Here is a 24118-nt window from a genome sequence, read left to right on the forward strand (position 1 = left end):
AAAGTGAACAAAAGAACATTCAATGCAATTAGTATATTTGAATTTGGAATATTTTGTTTCAAATAATGTCAGTAACCATTGGTTTCTTAAACTAAAATCCCTGTTTAAAACACATTGTTATTTCTATTTTGTCAAAGATAATGATAGGGTTAATGATATGTTTTATACAAATATTTTGACGTCAGAAACCTTCAATAATAAATCAATCAAGCAATAAATGCACGATTAGTATGAATCGTATTAAAGCCAATTTTAGCAAATACCTGTAAAGCCGCAATGTACAAAGTATAATTAAAAACATATATTATCATTAATAAGCATTAATTAAAGTCAATCAACTTGTAATCCATTAACGAATCAGTAATTCACACTCAACAACCCAGATGGATTGCTATGTTTGGAATAACGTTTATAAAGTGTGATATTAATTTGTAGAACATTGTACATTGCTGCTCTAATATAATTGTGAATTAATTTTAATAGATCATATGGTTCAATGTAAGTTACGAGGATTAAAAAGTAGAAGTTGCAGCTTCCCTTGTTTTCCTTAGAATTCTATAACTGTCGAAAAATAGAACTTGTGAAATTGAACAACTATTGGAAAAACTACGACTATTCGTTGAATAGAAAGACCGACCTGATTCGTCTGATTTTAATTTTAATGTGAGTTTTTCTCTTTTTATTTACTACTAGCGGTTACCCTCGTATTTGGCAGCGTAGAAAAGTAGTCAATGATAAGCCCGAAAAACATCAGCTACTTTTCAATAGACATCGGTCCAGTCGTTCCGGAGATTACTGGGAACCAACGCGGCCTTGCGAACAAATAATTTAAAAATTAGTTTTTCTTTATCAGCAACGTAAATACATCATGTATTTTAATATGTTTTTCCTTTTATATATATACATACAGACAATCCAAATTGAATAATTTTAATAATATGTATATACTAAATAAGAAATATATATAGTCATAAAAAAACATTATCTACATTTAAATGTAGCATGGTTAACCATGCTATGATTGAGACGGTGCGGCGGCGTGACCCAAGACTCGAACGTACTTGCTTAAAACTAGTTTCAAAATAGACCGACTGATTGTTGTGTATGTATTGTATTACGTACAGAATGGCACAATGCTCTTTAACTAGCGTGCTAAAGCTGTGCTGACTTTAAATGTTACTGCTACTTGCATATTTTAGCCGACTTCAAAAAGAAGGAGGTTATCAATTCGACTGTATTTTTTTTCATGTGTGTTACCGCGAAACTCCGCCCCTGGTGGTCCAATTTTGATAAAAAATATTTTAATCGAAAGGAAGTGCTTGCAGATGGGTCCCATTTTTTTTTTTAATTTTTATTCCTCAGTAAAATACCTTTGAAACATTGTTGAAGATATGCATGTGTGCTTATATCTTTCGATCATCACCGTTTAAAATCAGATAGAATCATAGTCAAACGTTGTGCTTGTTTATTCGTTATAAAACAGTATTTAGTAAATTTGATGAGAGCATTTAAAGCATTTAAAAGGTAATAAAAATCTGAAAAGAATCAATGTACTATTTCAAAAGATTGAGAAAAGAATTAAAAAGGCAAAAGAATATAGATGTAAACGTGCCCAAGTTCCTTATCGAATGTATTGGCATGACAGACTTCAAATGGAGGCATTGTATTGTGAAGCGCCTTAATAAAATGAAACCAACCGCATGCCGCTCTGATATTCAACTAGAAGACCTTGTTAGGCGCGACGTGGTGCTGTATTATCTTCCCTTTTTTCTTTACAATACGAAATGTTAATAAAAATAAATCCAGTTTTAACAAGGAACGGTTTAAAATCAAGACGCTGTAATTAACCATATTATTTTGTATTTAATGAAAGAAAGAAAAATCTTAATTGTTGAGTGTTTTAGAAAGTGGCTTAAATATATATGTGAAGAAAAAAAATAGTTGCACATTAATTTTATCGAACTTTTTCTTGACTGGATTTTTTTTTTTTCTAAAAACAACACACCAATTTACAAAAATTAATTCATCAACTTCCACAAAGTAAACTCTAAATTCCTAATTAATTATGTATGTAATCATTAAATATTAGAATTAGGTTGATGTTCGTTTCTTACTACGGATAGGACAGCTAAATATAAATCTTGCATGTACATTTAAATACGACAGCACTCTACGGGAGCGTTACAACCGCCACAGTAACAGCCTCTCAAACACAACTGCGTACTCAATTTCGAATGGGCCCACAATTCGAATCTATATCGAGAAAGTACGCAGAGTTAATAATTTAATTTACACCACTTATAAAATTTACTAAATAAAGAAATCGGGTAAGGTATATAGCTTTATAGTTGTTTGATTTGTAATTTTTCTTTCACATGAGGAGATAGTTACGTCAATGTCGTAAGTCAGATTTTACAGCGAAATGAATCGAGTTTTTGGAGGCTTCTAATAATACTAAGTTCTAATCTACAGTTTGTCGATAAAACAATATACTATCTGTAAATTTGATGCATTTTCAATATTCATAGTGCAGAAAAAAGGCTACCGTTAAGAATTCAACTGATTTACTTTATTAGTTCTATGTCACAGGTGTATTTATACGTCGGTTCGTACTTTAATTGGCTCTCCGTATTGCGTAATGCTCATTGATATTTTAACGCTATATTTTAGTCGGGTGGCGTTTGAAATACGGCGTCTGCGTGGGGCCGTATTTCACATCAATAAATTGGCATGCAGTTGTAAAAATGACGTAAAACAAAGTCGCAATTATTTTATGTTACCGTAGTTTAAAAATATCAGGTTTTAATATTAAAATTTTACTTTAATTTTTATTAGAAATCAGATATAAGTAAATTATGACCAATTGAATTAATTTAAGCCAGTTATGGATTGATTTTTAAATATTACTGTAATTGCAAGGTAAATCTGTTCATAATTTGCCTTTATTTATGGCTGATACGTGAACTGATTAATTTTTCACAATGAACTTTATAATAAATTTAACATGAAAAATAAGGACAAGATAAGTTGTATATCAAAAAAAGTGTACAAGATATAAGAACGAATAAGATAAAACAAAATATCAAAATTGAATAGATGTTAAAATGACATTTTTAAAAATATAAACGTCCAAGGAAGCGCGACGAAACCCTAAGGCCGCAACATTTAACATCCAATCTAATTTATATTGCTCTTTTATACGAGAAGGCGGCCAACGAAAAACTACTCGTATGTATTTTCTAAAATTCGCATCATCTATTGAATGTACTGTATTTGACTCATCAATAAATATTCACTATAGACTATTGTTCACGTGTTTATCGGACACACAATTAAAACGCATACGACTACATAACACTATCAATAAACAACAATATTTATTATTTAACATAATCGATGCACAACGTCTATTATAGTTATATAAAAACATAGATAAATAACAATTAAAATTCAATTGCAAGACAATAAAGTTCAATTTACAGTGCAAATATTTGTATAGACAAGGGTACAATTCTGCAACGTAATAGGGCAATTGACCGAGTCGACCACACAACACCGTGTTGTGAAACGTTTTCGTCGAAAGCACTTTGATTAATAGTGATTCGAAGATTAAGCTATGATAGAACGTGCTTTAGATCAATTACTTATACAGCATGTCAATCAAACTTGGTAGTGTTGTAATGATTAGAAGATAATATGAGTATAAATTAAAAGCATTCTGTAATTAATACAGATAAAATTAATGTGCAGACACGTATTGATTATTGAGTACGTATTGAGTTTAAATCTGACAATATAAAAATGATGTTGAATTTATTTTATTTGAACTTGCTAAACATTTACTTCAAATTGCCTTTAATTTGTCTGCAGGTCAGAAACGGACTGGAAAGTCAAAGACGTTTACGTTTTAGTTTTGAAAATCGGACCCATTTGTTTAACAGTCAATACCGATACATGGTTCTGACACGTTATTCATTTGTTTTTGAAAAACGTTACTCCAATATTAATGATGTTTGTAACTTTTTCAGGAGGTACGATCTAGTATCAATTAGGCTATATTTAAACAATCTGTAAGGGTACAAAATCTTACTTCCGAGAAAACACGAGTCAACGTGATTTTCAATTCATATCAAAATTCATATCCTGGAAAATGGCCTTAATCACTCCAATACATAAAGGTGGGAACAAACAAATTGTCAAGCATTATAGACCTATTTCTAAACTTTGTATCTTCGCAAAGCTCTTTGAAAAAATTATCACTACTGAATTAACTACTCAATTCTGCAATCATATTTCAACGCAGCAGCATGGATTCTACCGTGGCCGTAGCGTTGACACTAATCTCGTGCTTTACACCAGCTTTATTGCCAAAGCCCTCGATGATGGCCACCAGGTGGATGCTGTGTATACTGACTTTTCTAAAGCATTTGATAAAATAAATCACTCAATACTATTACAAAAACTAAAGATGTTCGGTATACACGGAGACCTGCTAAGATGGATTGAGTCATATATAAGAAACCGAAGTCAAGCAGTAGTTATAAAAGGTTACCGTTCGAAATTTCTACCTGTTCCTTCTGGCATTCCTCAAGGCTCTCACCTTGGCCCTTTCCTTTTTACCCTTTACATAAATGATATTGGTTCATGTTTTAGCGATTCATCTCATTTACTTTATGCTGATGACACTAAAATTTTCAAAATTATCAAATCAGTAGAAGATTGCTACATATTACAAAACGATTTAGTTACTTTCAGCCAATACTGTAATTCAAATCAATTATTCCTTAACAGTGAAAAGTGTAATATAATCTCTTTCACACGCAAACGCAATCCTTTAACCTATGACTACTGTATTGGTAACAACATCATATCTCGTGTCAATTGTATCCGGGACTTAGGAGTCACGTTAGATTCTAAATTAACATATAATAGTCACATAGACTCTGTAGTTCCTATTGCTTATAAAAAACTAGGCTTAATCTTGCGTTTAGGAAAACCTTTTAAAAAATTGGAAACACTTAAAATTCTATATTGCTCATATGTCCGTAGCATTTTGGAGTTCGCTAGTGTGGTCTGGAATCCACAGTATGAAGTACACTCAGCTAGGATAGAAAAAATACAAAACATATTCCTAAGACATTTAAACTATAGATCTCGAATAATAACCGGATTGGAACTCAATAGCAACTCAAATATAAATCTCGAATCACTAAAAACTAGAAGAAATTATCTCGATTCAATGTTTCTTTACAAAATTATTAACAAATATATCGACTGTCCCCCTCTTCTTGAACAAATTTCCTTTAAAGTTCCAAATTTCAATACAAGATCCAGAGACACATTTCACATCACATTCTCTCGAACAAACCACTTCAGGTCCACCTTTTTTCTCCGCACCTGTAATTTCTATAATAAATTTCTCTCCGAGGTTGACATATTTTTACTTAAACTTGCGGTCTACAAATTTAAAGTACGTAATATTCTGAAAAGTGTTAAGATGTAAGCATAATTTTGATAACTTGTTATGTTAAAGTCTACGTCAATATTGTGTATTTTTTATTGCGTTGTTCATTGCATCTATGTTGTGTTTCTTTTATTGCGTTGCGCTGCGTCGCATGTTTTAGAATACTTAATACTTTAAGATTTGTCTTATGTTAGTTATATTAGTTTGTAATTAATTAATGGTACTTCTTAAGCCTTTTTGTGTATTATGTTACTTTATTTCTTCTCTGTATTATGGCTGTTCAGTACCTTAATAAAATAAAATAAATAAAATAAATATCAAAACACAAGCTGCTATTCAAACATTCCTTTTACCTTTCCCTTTCTGAATCAATTTGAAGAATGCTAGAGTACTATCAGCTTTTCTAAAGATCACTTCACATTTTTGAAAGATTTCTGTTAAAAACCTTTTACAAATATTTCTTTGTATTAAACCTTAATTTGTCACACTGAGATTAATTATTCGACTTATACCAAGAGTAATTTTCTAAGAAATAACATTCGATTGCTAATTCCCTTGACGACTTGTGCTGTGACTTAAATAGATTCGTTTAAACGAAATACAGAATTAATGATTGCCTACATATGTCTCCGTCGACTACAAGTCTTGTATACGACGAGTAATAAACTGTTTCTAGCAAACGCCAAACAAATCAAACGCATATGTTGCGAGTTGAGAAAAATATTAGCCAAGTTATGATGTAATTTTTCTTTCCGGGATATTATGAATGATACGATTTAGAAATGTATAGCTGAACGACATCAAATTATATAAAATAAATCGTATGTTTTTCGAATGGAATCTCAAAATTTCATCTCTTACGAATTAATACGAAAATATCCGGAAAAAACTTGAGAGGTGTGTTGGGACACCCGGATGGAACGAAGTTCCTTTCGATTAATTAGTGAAGGAACCAATGTTTATTCTATGAATAAAAAACTTAAGTCTTCACAAGAAATACATTTTATTTCTATGAATTTTCGTTATATATTGTCACGTCGTAACCATGGTGAAGTAGCGCTCATTCGTCGTTAACATACTTATAGCAAAAAGTGTCGTGACAACTTTTCGTAAGAATTTTTTCCGTCTAGCCCCCTTCACAACGCGCGATAAGGAACTTCGTTCCAATAATAATCTAAACAATAATTAGGAATAGCTAAGATGGGATAGATAGAGCACAAAAAGATACCTAATAGCATAATTAATTTAGCTTCGCATATACCCACGCATTCATCTTTCTATCGTTTTGTAATGACAATGATTTATGCAATATAAGTAGGATTAGCCTGTGAGGCGTTAAAACCGTCTATAATGAATGACCGGTCTAACAGCATGTGGTTACGTTCATACAGAAGTAGGCCACGTCTGATTGATATTGGTCGTGTAATATTGTGTGACGTAAAATACGTCATCGTCGATGTATTATGTATCTTATTAGAACGATATAAGGTGACACACTGAGTTTTATGATGGCAGTAAATATTTATATGAAACACCGAAATTCACAGGTGGTTAGCGGGTTTCTACGTATATGGATACTCACGATTTAATATTGTGCATGGTCGATTGATAGAACTTGAGAAATCAAATCTTTTATATTTGTTCTTAGTTTGAATTTAGAATTTTTTGATGATAGAAACATATGTGTATCTAGTTTTTCAGGTGTCATGAGTTAATCTAATCGATGTGGTTTTCGAATTCATCATCGGGGAATTACAAAAAATAGCCTAAGTCATGACAGCATACATTAGCTACCTTCCAGTAAAAGTCCCGCCAAAATCGGTCAAACCGTTTCAAAGATTACCCAGAACAAACGGGCTTTACAGTCAGACATAATATTTTAAAAATTGTTTTTTTGTAATAAGCAACGCAAATACATCTTTTTAATTTTTTTTCATCATGTTCGCAAAATATGATTTTTTTTTTTATATTACAAACAGATAGTCCAATTTTAATAATAGTATGTAAATATAGATAGACTAGTTGTGACTCACGACTCCGTCCGCGGGGAATTAAAACAAACGTAATATGTAGACTAGGTATGTGTTCTTCTAGACTATGTTCTACGTCTGTGGCAAATTTCATCAAGATCCGTTGAGCCGTTACGCAGATAATTTCAAACAAACATCCATCATTCATCTAAAAATTTGCATTTATAATGTTAGTAAGATTAACACTCTAACATGAAGTCGACTCAGTTAATATGATTTCCAATAGCTGACAGGATGTTTACATCGTTTAGAAAAATAGTCAATATCTGGTTGCAATTAAGATAAGCGTATTAGTTTTAAATTGCTTTTGCAATTGATTTAATTAATCAAATTTTGTTCGTGCGTAATGTACAGGTATGTGTCGACTGCTGTACATTATATTTGGGATTGAAAGCAATATTTGTTTATAATTGTTTTACAATGAAGTCCGAGACAGAATTGTTAAATTGTCTCCCACTGATGCTAGTAGTCGTTACTTTCTCAGACCAAAATCTCTTTATAAAACATTATCTTTGATAAAAGAGATGTTTGAAACTGGAATTTCGGTCTCGGAAACCCACGGTAAGTCATAGAATTATCACAGAACTAGATCCCATTGATATGTCAATTCGGAAATGATAAAATTTAAATTTCGAATACATTTTATTTGCTGTATTTGTATTCCTGTGCATTTTCACAGCCGAAAGAACTGAACAGAAATATTTATGTTCTTCAAGAACATGTTCTATATCTATACCACATTTTAGTGAAATTCGTTGACCCGTTTTTCCGATCTTCTAACAAACATTCATCCAAAACAATCAAATTTTCACATTTATAAAGAGATATATATGAATGAAATATATAAAGAGATTATAAGATGTTAAGCAATCGGAACCTTCAAGGAAACAAAAGCATTCGACCAAAATTAAGTACATTCAAAAATTAGAATCTCATACAGACAGAGCTTGAACAAAATTTAAATGGAAAAAAGTTGTATTTATCTGTAAACTGTAGCCAGCGACTCCAAACGCGAGGAATTAAAAAAAAACTCAATAAGAAGCCTATGTGTTGGTCCAGACTATGTTCTATATCTATTCATCTGAAATCTGTTGAGCCGTTTTGAAGATATCTTCAAACAAACATCCATCTAAACATTCGCGTTTATAATATTAGTAAGATAGCAAAATATCGTGACTCTGTTTCTTATGAGTACATAACAAAATCCTGTATTTATCGATGATGATTTCGAATGCAAGCATTACATTAAATTAAATTATTAGAATAAATAACATACTTAGTATAATTGATGACAGTTCCAAAGTTGTTACATTAAATGTTATGTGCAAATTATTGTACATACCGTATGACTAAAGTTGATAAATATGTTACGTAATTGTTGATTTCCAAAATAGTTACATATATGTGATGTGAACATGAATACAGAGTTTACTAATATTTAATACTAATATTAGGCTACTTATTATGTTTTATTTTATTTCGCGCGGACGTAGTCGCGGGCAACAGCTAGTTATCACGTTCTATACGTGAAGACTCTTGAGATATTATTGTATATTAAATTATTAATTTAATAATCTTAGTAATATTATAAATGCGAATGTTTACATAGATGGGTGGATGTTTTTTTAGAAGGTATCTCCAGAACTGCTTAACAGCTTTTGATGATTTTTGTCATAGATATCGAACATAGTCTGCAAGAAGACATAGGATTTTAACACATTATTAAGTTTTTTTTAACTCCGCGCGGACGGAGTTCACGACTCCTTATAATCCTGAAATGTTTTTTTAATCTATATTTCGAATCTTTTGCCGTTCTTTCACACACTGTCACATTTCGACTTTATAAGTAAGTCGGAGACAGATTGATTATCATCTAATTAATTGTGATAAAGAAAGCTTTTGTAACATTCATATAAACATAGATACAAAATGAACTTCCTACTTTTTTAACTCAGTTAAAATTGTAAATTGAAATAAATTTAAGTAATTATGGGAAAATAATTTCTTTATCGAATGATATGAAACTTGAACTGTTAATAAGAAATTACACATTATAATAACATTAATTGAATGAATTAGATCGCAGAGCGACCGAGTTGACTGGTTGAACCGGATTGAGTTACCAATTATTATCTTATCATTATTATTACATAACAGTACATAAACGGTAGAGAAAAGAACCGAACATAGTTTCTAATACACTAGATTATATCAACGTATTGCATAATGCAATGAGGTGCTCTAACTAACATAAACAGAGAAGTTTAATGAACCCTAAATAATTTTAGAGTAGGATTAGTTTAAGACATTTAAACTAATTTTGTTTAATACAAAAATTACTGATTTAGCCGTACCTAAAATACATTGTATACCGTTATTATACAGAGAGACAAATAGAAAGAGGATTTTTCTTGTCCATGTCCATCCCCTACCGTAGGTACACCATCCCCTTCCCATCCTTTCCTTATCAGAAAATGAATAGGAAAGGAGGCTAAAATTGTAACAGTTAGCTAGTAAAATATTTTCTCTCTACCAAAACAGTTCCTCAAAAGAATTAAACGAGGCCTGAACGCGGCCGCTTTTATGCCAAGTTGTAAATATGCACTTAATGGTTTACGATGAACGACGCGACCCTTCCAACTTTACCATTTTAATGGGTTCCATTCTCCAAACAAAAGTAACAAAATATCAACTTAACGATGATAAATAAAATAATTACGATTCAAATTAGAAAAAAACAATTAAGAAAGAATACAAAAGCAATTGTTGCTGATTTTTGTTCTGTTGATATTTAGTTCATAAGTATTTGTTAGTCAAGGTATTAGTAGTCAACGTTATCTTGAAAACTTAGTAAAGATACATTGTTTCTTCTTTAATTGTACAACATCTAATATATAAAATTCTCGTGTCGCGGTGTTTGTGGTTATCTCCTCCGAAACGGCTTAACCGATTCTCATGAAATTTTGAGAACATATTGAGTAGGTCTGAGAATCGGCCAACATCTATTTTTCATACCCCTATTAAGTTTTTTTTTAACTGCGCGCGGACGAAGTCACGGGCGACAGCTAGTAAATTATAAACTTTTGAATATATATTTTTCATTCTTTCAACATTAAAAAGGTTTCTGTATTCGCGTAATCAGGACTAAATTAAACTTACAATTCAGAAAATACCAAAGGACTTTCGGAGAAATACTAAAATGATAAATTTAAATTCTATTTATCCCATGTTATTAAAAGCTAATGGAATATTGAATTGATATAAAAGTAATGTACTCGTACTCAATAAACAACAAACAACTTTTCTAGAAAAATTTTCAATTTCAAATAGCTACAGTGTATTCAAGGTTAGCTCAGCTGTATGCTAAACACTTCGTCACTTCACAGTTCGGCTAACTAACCGGGGCTTTTTGAAATAAAAATTTACATTAAAAGCATTTTTTCATAAATATAAAATTATTTAATATTAATTAGACTGTATTTTCGTTGACCGAATGAAATAAATAACCTTCGGATGTAAATCTGTATTTGATTTCGGGTTTTAATATTTGCGTATCAATATGTAAAATTTACTTTATCTAAAATGTGGTGCTTTTCAGCAGACATGCTTTTATATTGCTCCTAGCAGACATTGATACTAGTGATATGTTTTTTAATTATCATGGAAGTGAAGTACGAGGTATAAATTACAAAAATTAATATAATCGAAAAATCAAAGAACCTCTTAGGGCCTATTACGAAAATCGCTACATTCGTGATAGACATATAGCTTCAGAGCGCGGACAGTAGTAGTAGTTGTCGAATCAGAAAAGGTAGACCGATGCGACTATCTTAAAAAAAATTCCCACTACCGCACAACACCAATTAACATGTTCATAGTGCATGCAACTGTGCCAAAATATCGGGAGCTCAAACAGCTTAATTGTTGTAAGAAATCCGTTTCTTACGAACAATATATTCGTTATAGAACCTCTGTATTATGTATTTTCAAAGTCTGTTTCATATAAAATACTAGACTTAATGACCGCTAAAAGGCAATAAAACAAATGTTTGATTGTCAATAATTTGATACTTTTGAATTAATTCATATCAAATGAACAAGTGCTCACAAATGCTGGTAATTCTGACACCGTTTTAGAATGTTGCCAGCAAATTGAATAGCTCAATATTAACCTGTTCAATCTAAAGTACACTTTATTCCATAGATAATAAAGTTAAAAATCTTTCAACAAATAATTTTACTAAGTCGACATATCGAAGTAGCTGTGATACTAGTTGCCGTATATGGAATGTAAGTACTACTATAAATGATTGGATACAATGCGACTGGATTTCGATCTAGTTAGACATCCATTGCGTTTAAATTAAGTTATAATAATAAATTAACGCTTGCACTGGATTTGTGTAACTCTGTTTAGAAATACTAAACCAATTAGATATGTAATTTAACACGTAGTTTGCTATATGTAGGTCGATTATTTGCTACATGTTTGTTACAACATGTAAAATTTAATTAGATATCATTATATTAATTCGTGAAGTGAAAATTGCACGAAAAAATGTTTTTGTCACGTTTAAGTGAATTGAGAGAAAAAGTGCATGAAGTTAATTAAAAAAATCCTTGATAATAAATTAAGGTCTAATTTCGAACGAATGGTAAAATATGTCTGATTGAAGGGTGACCAGTTAAAATAGAAAATAAGAATACGAAATACTCTAGAAAAAAAAATATGTGAAGAAGAGAATATTAAGAAATGTCAGATGAGCAAAAATTAAGTCTGTTTATGTTTAAAATAAATTTGTCGAGCAAAACTTGGTTAGCAATCATGAGATTAGAAACTGTAGAAAATTTTTAATGTAAAAAATTGTTAAATGTAAAATTCATAAAACAAGAGAATTTAAATTAAAAGAGAGAAAAGTTAATGTTAAAACTCAAGATAAAAAGTACAACTTAATTAAGTCTCAACAAAATCTTCAACAATGTGGTACAATTTTTAAAAGAGTTAATTAAAATTTGTTTTTCTTTCTGCAACTTAAGTAAGACTCGAGTACTACTTACTGTGATCTACAAATTAATCAAGTTTTTTTCATAAGAAAAGGAGGCAAACGAACAGCGGGAACACCGAGGTGTTCACCGACGCCAATACATCTTCTCCAATACCAGAGGAACCGCAGATGCGTTGCATCTCAAAGATGGTGACCGTTGACCAGTGGTTCCATTTTTAAAATTTAAAAAAAAAATCCGCAGCATGTTGTACAGAAAAACTTTTTTTAAATACAGTATTATACTTTGTGTATTTTAACTTAAAGTAAAATTTTCTAAATCAAAAACAATCTAATGACACAATATTTCATAAAAAAATATCAAGCAATGGTATCAATGGGAGCTTAAATAGCTTTGTGATCACGTAGAAAATAAAAATATTATACATTGACTAAACTTCGAGTACAATATACAGGATGATAACAAAAGCTGTATTACTTGTCACTTCAACCCCTGCTCCGAAATAAAAGAAGCTTTTGAAATTGTGAACAACGGAAATACTTTTAAGTAACCAGATAATGTTCCCTTTTAATTATGACATAAACGTATTGATTTGTTTGATCTTTTACCCTAAAATAATTGCAAATACACTAAAATAAATAAACAAACAAATACACTTAAATAAATACAAATATTTTTTTCGTAAGAAAATCATAACCTTCAAGCAATATATCCATACCCTTAAACATCCTGTATAGTCAGAACCAACTATCAAGGTGTGAGGCCAGTCGGTGAATCAAACTAACAAACGCGTTCGATTAACCCTACATCACGCCTATCTGATAACAGTATCACACTGATAACTAATTACGTCACCACTGTAACATCACTATGCCGTACCGCAGTATTGCTTTGGTGGAACAATCTCTACTTAATTAAGGTAATAGAGTCAACGTTCCATTACAATACTCAGTCATTATTTAATATTCAATTAGTTAATACTATAAATTCTAACAGTTATCTCGTTAAAGATTAAAAGTATTCCGTCAAAATCGATTTCAATTCAGCAGTATTATTTCGCTAATAGGAGCTTTAAACATAATATAAGCTATGAAATTATGGAAGATGCATTGAAAGAGTGTTTAGAGTAACATATACAGTAATAGTCCGTAATCAAGAAATCGAAACCGTTCTTTTATTTGAAATAGGAACAAGTTCTGGTTTAGTTTATAGAAAACTAGCTGTCGGCCGCGGCCTCGTCCGTCCGGAAAAAAAAATCATAATAAGTATGTGTTCATCCAGACTACATTTGTGCTAAATTCCATCAATATCCGTTTAGCAGTTTCAAAGATACTTTCAAACAAACATCCATCCATCTAAACATTCGCATTTATAATATTAGTAAGATTAGTACGATATAAATGGCTTACAAAAACCCTTATCACTCTCAACTTGGAAATGGTGTTCTCGAAATTTCATTACAAAAGCATAATGAAAGTAAATTAATGTAGTCACATTTGTTTATTTGAGTAACATTAAAAATTACTTAGCACTCCGATGTCAAAGGGTACGATGGGGTTGATTCAATAATCTGTGATTGCATTACAGCGATGTAAGCACGCGGAGGGTTGCTCGCTTCCGCCCACATTTATAACTTCCGCTTACTTGAAAATGTCGGTAACGTATGCATGACTGTCATGTTGTTATCAAGTAACTTAGATACTTATTTTAATTGTGGTTTGATGTTGTTTTTTTATATTATAAGGTGGCAATAAAGCGTACATCTGAATTGGCCGAAATGGAAAAGCAACCACTGACCATAGATAGCCGCAATCGCCTACTTGTTACCTTTAATCGACGGAGGATGAAACGCACAGAAAGAAAATATTTCCCCTTCCTATGCGTTCTCTCCTGCATCAAATCCACTTCCCGTTCCCTTCTTTACCTTACAAAAAATGGGTGGGAAGTGAAAGAGGACTAAAATAAGGTTTCCAGAACGCACATTCATAAAATGAAATGGAGTATTGTTTCCACTTGACGCCTGTATTCTACGTGGTCGTGGTATTTCGTCAGTCGAGTCAACAACAACAGCTGTTGTTGTTAGCGTTTACCACTGTTAAAAGTTCATTCTTAATTACCTTTTCGTAAAAAATTTAAAATTGAAAAAAAATTTCACACAATTATTAATTTTCTTCATAATAAGTTAGCGAGTCATTAATTTAATTGTTTTTTTTTTATATACAAAGAAGTTTTCTTTCGATTTGAAACTAGGTCGATCTGAATAAAACCATCCACTGTCATTGATAGAATTAAAATTACTTTCTTAAGCAAGAGACGAAGATGGATTATAATCTTTCAAAAGTCTCTTTCAAGCAGGCGAATAGCTTTTTTATCTATCACATTTAAAGGCGGATCTTTGCGAAGTGGACATTTTCAAAAGAAATATTTATAGTGACAGATTAAAAAAAGATACATTTACTAAAACAAACATAGTTTGTATTCATAGAACCTCCATGAGTCAATGTTTCTAAAGAAGAAGTGTCTTTATATCACACTAGCTTTTACCCGCGACTCCGTCCGCGCGGAACAAAAAATAGAAAACGGGGTAAAAATTATCCTATGTCCGTTTCCTGGTTCTAAGCTACCTGCCCACCAATTTTCAGTCAAATCGATTCAGCCGTTCTTGAGTTATAAATAGTGTAACTAACACGACTTTCTTTTATATATATAGATTATATTATATACAAACTTATAAATAGGTTTGAAATATATTGTGGCTTAGTACATAATACTCTAATATTTACACCATTAAGCAGAGTAGTCACTTATAAAAAAAAATCGTATTAAACAAGTATAACGCTATTAAACAGACATAGCGAGCACTTTTTTATAAATGGAGTTGTAACTTATTTCTTGTGCAAATTTAAATTTAAAAAAGCAAAAATATCCCTAATTTTCGCAACACATTTTGAAGCTAAATTCAAAATCTACTAGTCTTCTAATTATTTAAAAAAAAATGGGATCCATCTGCAAGCACTTCGTTTCGATTAAAATAATTTTTATCAAAATCGGACCACCAGGGGCGGAGTTTCGCGATAACAAACGAAAAATACTTGAGAGGTGTCAAGGGACACCCGGATGGAACGAAGTTCCTTTCAAATAATTAGTGAAGGAACCAATGTTTATTCTATGAATAAAAACTTAAGTCTTCACAAGAAGTACACTTTATTTCTATGAATTTTCGTTATATATTGTCACGTCGTTGCCATGGTGAAGTAGCGCTCATTCGTCTATAGCAAAAAGTGTCGTGACAACTTTTCGTAAGAATTTTTTCGTCTAGCCCCCTTTCACAACGCGCGATAAGGAACTTCGTTCCAATACAGTCGAATTGATAACCTCCTTCTTTTTGAAGACGGCTAAAAAGACGTTAAATGTTTTGATTTTTTTCAGAGCAATGTCTTATTTAGTCTCTGACGCGGTATACGTTACGAAAACTGTGACGCATCCGGCGCCGTTCGTCATCACTCATATAAACGCAAACACGCACAAACGTACAACAATACCCACTGTTTATTTGTGTCTAATTAAATTTTGCTTGGAAAAGTTAAATTTTGAATGTAAACGCATGAGTCAATGTTTGTTTTGCTTGAGTTTAATAATAAATTAAGAATAACTTTAAAAAAAAAAACAATAACAGATTTATTGTTTTCTTCTTTTGTTTTTATTAATATTTTTTTTAAATAAATTTGCATAAGGAAATATTAACTTTTACATTCAATTAAACTTACTTAAACTGTAATCAAAATTAGGTAAATAACTAAACTTCGGGTACAAATGTTGAAATTACTTGTATAAATACGTGAGTAAAGAAAAATACAAACAAGTAAATTAAAATAGGGAGAGAAAACTTTGTTCTTATAATGTATTGGTTTTGTTCTGTGTAAACAGAACAAAACAAATCAAATAAGTAATTATTCGTACTCAAAACTTGTTAAGTGATAACGTAAATTTAAATAACTCCATTTCATTTGTCGTTATTCTTATAACTTGCAAATTAACCTAACCCATTAGTGTAGAGAAATTCAATTATCAACAATTATGACACTTTATTAAATTTTTGGTTCTCTTTTTGAATACTATTGGATTATGAAATTATTCACCTCCTAAATATATCTTTAAATGCCCGATTTAAGGGGGAGGGTAAACGATGTAATTACGTGTATTCTTTGACTGCGCACAGCCTAAATGGTTATACCGATTTAGACGAGTGAGATGTGATTCGATTCATATTGTTTATATAAATACTTGAATTAGCTGATTACTTCATTACCATATTGATAAAAATATAAAGGGTTAGCCAAGAGTTAATTACCTATAACGTAGGAGTATCCATCTAATGTCAGGACGCATTTTCTCAAAGCGCCTGACGCGGAACGATGTCTGTACGTCCTCGGTATCGCGCCCAATGCTCTCCCCCCGCCCGGATCGCTGTGGCATTTGTGCACCAGTTCCTTGTCATTGGCCACGTTACTGTTGCCGTCGACTGAGCCCTGTCGGCTGCTTTCAAGCAGCGCTTTACCTCGCCGCATCATCACATCACATTTAACGCTATCACTCAGTACGATTCGTCAACGTCAGACACCTCAAGATATGTCACTACACGTTACGTCAATATATATCGCACTACACGTTATTCATCACAATGTTTACATCACAAACTTAATTCGTAAATCACTTAAGATTAATTATTTGTATGCACTAGATATGTTTATTTAAAACATTGTTTTTCGATATGAAACACCCGTGTCCCATAAACACAGAGCGCGTCTGTAGACATTTTCTTTGGTTTACTGTTTGGCGGAAAATATATTGTAAAGTAATTACCACGGCGTAGACAGTGTAATATTTTTGAACATATTTTGTTATCTAAGCTCGTGTGTATTTTAACTGCAATTGAGATGTAGAACTTGTAACGTTATCGTCTAATTGACAGGAAGGTGGTATTTTTGATAGTATGTATGAATTTATGATTGAAGCCAACCCCAGATTAAACGACCAGATTGATTTCTAAGTATGAAGTCGCATTCGATTTAGTGACAAATAACTATAATTAATTAAAAATATTTCCTCTCTATCGCTCTACCGCTCTACCGTTTTCAACTTTGAAAATCGACGATTCAAGTTATGACATATACATGTCATAGTCGTTCGTGAAATATTTGGATATAATACTCGTACATGGTTACAAAGACAGTAGGATTTTAAGTAGAGTATAAATATAGGCAATTAATTTGCCCTGCCATAGAATTTCTAGAGAGTTCTTTAAAGGCTCGAATTTAAGATAACGTTATAAAACACAAAATAAATTATTACGTCCAAGACGCGATGTGCTGATATTTTTTTGGCGTAGTAGAAATTATCATTGAGTAAAAAATTGGATCATTTCATATTTTTAAAAAAAAATATTTCAAAACTAGTTGGTGTGTTGGTCAAAAGTTTGATTTAAAAACTCATCCAAGTGCATCCGTCCGTTACTGCGAACTGTACTCGTCGTATGGGAGCGTAGTTTTTCAAACACGTCGTTATTTACCCGGCTACGGCAGGACCTTGTAATGAATGTTTGGCATTAGTCAGGTGGAAACACGGAAATCTATTTTCACGCGGCTTCGAATGTTTTCCGCCATAGTAACGCTCACATAGGGTGCCCATAAAATGTTGCGTCACGGTCCGCTAGGGGGTGGGGGCGCCCCCCATTTGTAAACAGATCGTGACGTTGTCCGGACTATTACGAATCGCTAACAACAGGTGGTTCCGAATCTTTGACTGTTAACAATTTCATACAGTTTTAACGAGCTTGATATTTATTATAAAATCAATTAAAACAATATTATAATGAATTATACTATTTTATATTACTTGATAAATTATAAGATAACTTTTAAGTAAAAGTAATTATGTATCGCGAATTATTTTTCGGCAATCCGTATTCGTGCCGCTGAGTACGACATAGCGTGACCACACGACCGTCTCGCCTGGCAGGCTGCGCGCGACTGTCGCTTTTGGATGTCGGGCCGGCCACATGCTCGGATGCCAGGCTGCCATAGGTAGCAACTGATTATGATTAGCGCTGGACGTTTTAAGTTCAAAGTAATATTGCAAATTTAAACTCCCAAGAGTAAATGTTCTTTTTACAGCGTCTTGAGTAAGCGTAAGTACTGAGCGGCCTAAGATATTTTGCTATGAAGCTGGTATAATTTCAAGATTGGAGGAGGCCTAAGACCAATCATCGTGGCGATCTTTGGGGCAGTAGACTCTGCAGTAGACGACATGTCAGCTGTCATGATGATGGGTAAAATTTAGAGTCCATCATATTTTTGTCAATATTATTTACCCCTTTTCGAAGTTCCCCAGTAGCGGTAGCTTAATAGTAAATGTATCCAAAAGAAACGCTGAACTACGTAGAATTGATGATCTATCAAGTATAAATAGTGTACTATAATTTTAAAATGTTGCTAAATATGTTGGTAACAATGGCAAATAAAAGCTACTAGTGACACTTACTCGTAATTGTCGCAAGACATAGAATTTTTTTTAGCTTAATTTTGGTGGAAATATTTCTTGGTCGATTTTTTTTATCATTCTAATTTATGTGAGGCCAATCAAATAAATTGAAAAGCAGGATAAATGCTTTAAGCTTTGGTAAAAGCTCTCGCTTTGAACTCACGTGTGCTCTACTAATGCGTACTTAGGTAACATTTTAAAACACATAATTACGATACACAAGTAACATTTGAATAAATCTTAATACTGTCGAAGTAAAAATATGACTGGTAGAGAATGCCTTTAGGCATTAAGTCCTCCTTGTACTTATAAAAGTGCTAAAGAATAAATAAAAAAAAAAAAATAAGTTTCTAAATGTAATTCGATTTAGTAAATAAAGTCAGAGTATACAAGGCCGTATTTCTTCAAGGTTTTTTTTTTATTTTAAGAAGAAAATATCTGTGATTTGTTTTATTTATTTGAAAAATGCATACAGCTAATATAAGTTTTGGTTTAAATTAATAACGTCAGTTCATGATTTTTAAACATTTCCTACAAATAAAAAGAGGTGGAAGAGCCTTCCACGACTTTAGGAGAGTTTAGGAATTGATGAAATTTTAATGTCGGTTAAAACTATAATCCATCATGATCTAATTAAATACATGTGGAAATAGGAAAATTTAAAATATAAGAAAGTTTTAGTATATCGTCTAGTTGGGACATCACAATAAAGCAAGTCTATGGTGCATAATAGAATGGTATCTGAATCAATGTATTCAAATCCATATTTATTTGCTTACTGTATTTATTAATTCATTCATTTTCTGTGTAAAATAAAATATGACAATGAATGAGCGAAGGTGGCGCAGTTGTTAAGCCCTTGACCGAACCGTAACGTAATGTAAAATGTCCAGATTCGATCCCCGACACATGTACGACAACGTGTACATTTATCCCACGTTCTTAAGGTGAAGGAAAACAACGTGACGAAGACGACGGTGACGCACTGAGTCAGCGTAGTCACTATAGCCTAGTCATCCCTAAATTGGCAAAGCTCTAAGCCCTTCTGTGACTATTTATAATGATCTGTCGACTACGAATTCGCCGACCGAAATTTGTATCCTTTTGAGTGGAAATTTTTTGTAAATCCATCGACAAATATGTTTACGTTGAACACACAAATAACTCGGGAAGTGGGTACGCAATCAAAAAATATTTAACGTGTAGGTACCTATCGTACATACCGCAATATGATTGGTGCTTGATTTCCACAGAAGCAAATGTTTTTAATGTAATAGCGTAATGTAGATAAATATAGTGACTTCATGAGACATATATTAAATACTTTACATTTATCGTAGTTTTCGCTTCTTTTTAATCTAGCTTATTACTTATTAATATTATAAATGCAAATGTTTACATGGATGGATGTTTGTATGAAGGTATCTCCGGAACGGCTCAACGGATCTGGATGAAATTTGGCATAATGTAGAACAGCCTGAAAGAACATATAGGCTGCATGTAGTTACATATGAATATATTAATGTTTCTTATTGAAACGAAGTTCCTTATCGCGCGTTGTGAAAGGGGGCTAGACAGAAAAAATTCTTACGAAAAGTTGTCACGACACTTTTTGCTATAGACGAATGAGCGCTACTTCACCATGGCAACGATGTGACAATATATAACGAAAATTCATAGAAATAAAATGTACATCTTGTGAAGACTTAAGTTTTTTTATTCATAGAATAAACATTGGTTCCTTCACTAATTCATTGAAAGGAACTTCGTTCCATCCGGGTGTCCCTTGACACCTCTCAAGTTTTTTTATTTATATTTTGTTGCTTACGTTATTCAAATATACATCTAATATATAAAATTCTCGTGTCACAGTTTTCGTCACCGTACTCCCCCGAAACGGCTTGACCGATTCTCATGAAAATTTTTGAGCATATTCAGTAGGTCTGAGAATCGGCCAACATCTATTTTTCATAAACCCCCCCCCCCCCCATTTTTTAACTGCGCGTGGACGGAGTCGCGGGCGACAGCTAGTATTTATATATAAGTCTCATTTAGATTATGACAAGAATGCATATACTATTCAAAGAATACAGTGGAATTTACATATACATATATATTTTATATTATAAAATAATTTTATATGTATTTTGAACATCAATCACAATTACATTCACCTCACGCGTCAGCGTATCCATTTCGTTTTGCTTTTCTGTGATTTATATCGGCGCCAAAATAAATAAAAATATCCTCAAATGTACACACACACACACACACAGAACGCACTCATACATACACACACACGTAGATTAATTCGGTGCATGTCTTTAATTTATATATTGTTGGTAGTTCTTTAAAGAATAGAAAAGTATTTTATGACCGTACCAAATCGAAATGTATAATCATTGCCTACCGTTAGTGTTATGTGTATGTTTATTCATTCATGTAGTACTTCAATAAATAATGAATTTAAATTAATGAATGTTTCAGAAGTGAAATTGCCAGTATTTACAGGCTTAGGCATGCCATATACGGAGAGCTTAAAGCAAAAGGTACTGATTACATATAACCGTTTTGTAGCGGCGACTGCAAATGCAGTGCGTGTATAGGAAAAGTCAACTGATCTTGCAATACTGGCCGTTTGTAGATATTGGTATATACTACTCGCAGTTCGTTTATGGCAACCCTTACACCAAACTCTCGCGTGTTCGGAGCACATTTCAGCCGCGGCCGCACGAACGATTTGTTTTATCGCTCAGCCAGATAGCCATCCGTGGAATTTTCCCCGTCTCTCATTTCCATTTCCCGGCATAATTCCTGCTCTGCACTAGACATAAATTCCAATTACAAATTTCAAATTTTGCATGTAACGTCAGCTTTTAAAACTCCCTTTGTTAGTCGCAATTAAATTGCAATCACTTATTACTTTCGATAAATAAAAAAAAAGATAAATATCCTTATTGTCTTAATAAATTTAATTTTGTATTATTCTTTTTGGTAATGAATCACAGCTCATACTTTACAAATCATTTGGAAATTATGATGTAACCATGTTAATTCTATTACAAAAATTCTAGCTTTTATATACGTTTTCCACCGTATTTCAACACGTATCATTATTTATAAATGTCTTGCTAAACTTTGAAGTTGATGTAATACAATTCATCGTTTAATTAATAATTTTCATTTTCGATATCATTTTTTTTCGGATTCAACAATTTCGTAATAATGCTCGTAACAATTGATATATTCTTTTTAATGAATTTGTAGCTCAATGTCTTGTCTTAACAAGAGTGAGACTTGCGCCAATTTACATAAAGACTATCTCAAAAGAAAAAGCGCGAGTAAAACGAGCTTTACGTTTTATATTTCCGTGTACGTAGCCAGCTTCTGTAGATGTTACGAGTGCATATTCATTCGTGCGAATACTTTATTTTTTATACATTACCAATAAGGAATTAATTGTTACCAAATTTTCAAATATGTTTTATTTTGTACAATGCTTCAATATCAAATTACTAGTTGTTGTTGTCTTTTATTTGAAAATGTTTTCGACGTTACATATTTTTCTATTCCATACAAGTCTGTTAAAAAAAATCTGTTAATAAATTTAAAAAAAAATCGACTTTCAAACATTATCCTTTCTTTGTGCTCAAACAAACAATACATTCGCAGTTATAATCTTAATTCTATAGTTTAATTAATTAATGCATATACAATACTAAACTAACGCATAGCTAATTATTTGTGTGATAGATTAATTGATGCTGTCACTTACATATCTCTGTGATGTTATCACTGTGTTGCAAATAAAATGATAGTAATAATAATAATGACCCTAAAATTTAACTAAATCAATGACCGGGACTCAAATTTCACTTGAATGTATATGTTGTAACTATCGTTTTAAATACGAATATACGTACAGTTGCATAGTCCTAAAAAGGCACGTGACAATTTAAAGTTATGTTGTTAACAAACCAAGTAAATGTATACGAATATGTATACAACGTGACAGCACCCTCTTTAGTATAAATTTAAATTACAGCGCAATAATTTATGTGTAGAGTACTTACCGATAGTGTAAGTGGCGCCATCTATCTGAAACGTAGCGCTTTTGCACTTCTTGAAAACCTTCCCGCTCACCACTTGTCGCATGGCGCTGCCATGAGTTGCCGGGTTCGCCGCAATCTCCCGAGAGGCGCTAGTGTCGAATCTGTTCCGTAGCTCCTCGAATGTAGGCGCCGCGGATGTATCCGGGGTTCTATCTCGATAGCCACGCCGCACTTGCCCGTACCGACCGCCCGGTACGCTCGATTCAGCCGCTTTCTTGTCCATTTTTATAACACTAATGTTCAAGCACTAACAATGTTATTTCTCACCAAACAATCCACGTTTCGCAACCATCATGGAACTATATTTTTTTAATATGAGTACTCTTGTTTTGTATATTATATTATCTTACGGCTATATGCTTACGGTTGGATTTAAATTAACAAAAATAGATTTGATTTTAAAAATGGAATAATTAAAATACTGTCAATGAATTTAACGATGCTCAAAAACATTCACAAGTTTAAGAACTTATTACTATAGCATATGCTTACGTGTTTTAAAATAGTAATCATTTTTAAAGTCAACTAATACATCGCTTAGTAAACCTTAACTTATCGCATTCAATGCATTGAATTTTGCATATTAATTTTGATGTTATGCAAATTTGCATAATTATGCAAAACGTAACTGCATATGGCATCGAGTCCATTGTGTAATGTACATCCACTGTAAAGACCCTCGTATTGATTGAAACGCAAATGATATCAATTAGACGGATTGTTACTACGACATTAGGATTATTTGAGTGCAGGAGGATTGGAAGCCGGCATATACAAGTATAATTCAAATCTCTGGTGAATGTATTGCGTTTGAAGGATATAACCGATAGGACCTTAGTACTCGTATGTTTATATAAGTACGTTTTATTCGTAAAAAAGTCAATGTTTTCAAATGCAAAAGCAACAAAAAAGAGGTAGACACTTTCTTATTCTTACAACAAACTAGAAAAAGTATCTAATATATAAAA

General features: G+C 32.2%; 1 protein-coding gene across 2 annotated transcripts in view; it reads right to left on the reverse strand.

Annotated features, from left to right (window-relative positions):
• Nucleotides 1-23440, reverse strand: part of LOC106718809 (calcium/calmodulin-dependent 3',5'-cyclic nucleotide phosphodiesterase 1) — a 103514-nt gene extending 80074 nt beyond the window's left edge. For both annotated transcript variants that reach the window (XM_045678815.1, XM_045678811.1), the window contains exon 1: nt 23112-23440. In XM_045678815.1, the coding sequence (XP_045534771.1) occupies nt 23112-23373 (262 nt within the window). In that variant the 5' untranslated portion in view covers nt 23374-23440. The remainder of the gene's footprint in view (nt 1-23111) is intronic.
• Nucleotides 23441-24118: the final 678 nt, after the last annotated feature.

Source organism: Papilio machaon, chromosome 1, assembly GCF_912999745.1.
Source record: "Papilio machaon chromosome 1, ilPapMach1.1, whole genome shotgun sequence".
NCBI lineage: Eukaryota > Metazoa > Arthropoda > Insecta > Lepidoptera > Papilionidae > Papilio > Papilio machaon.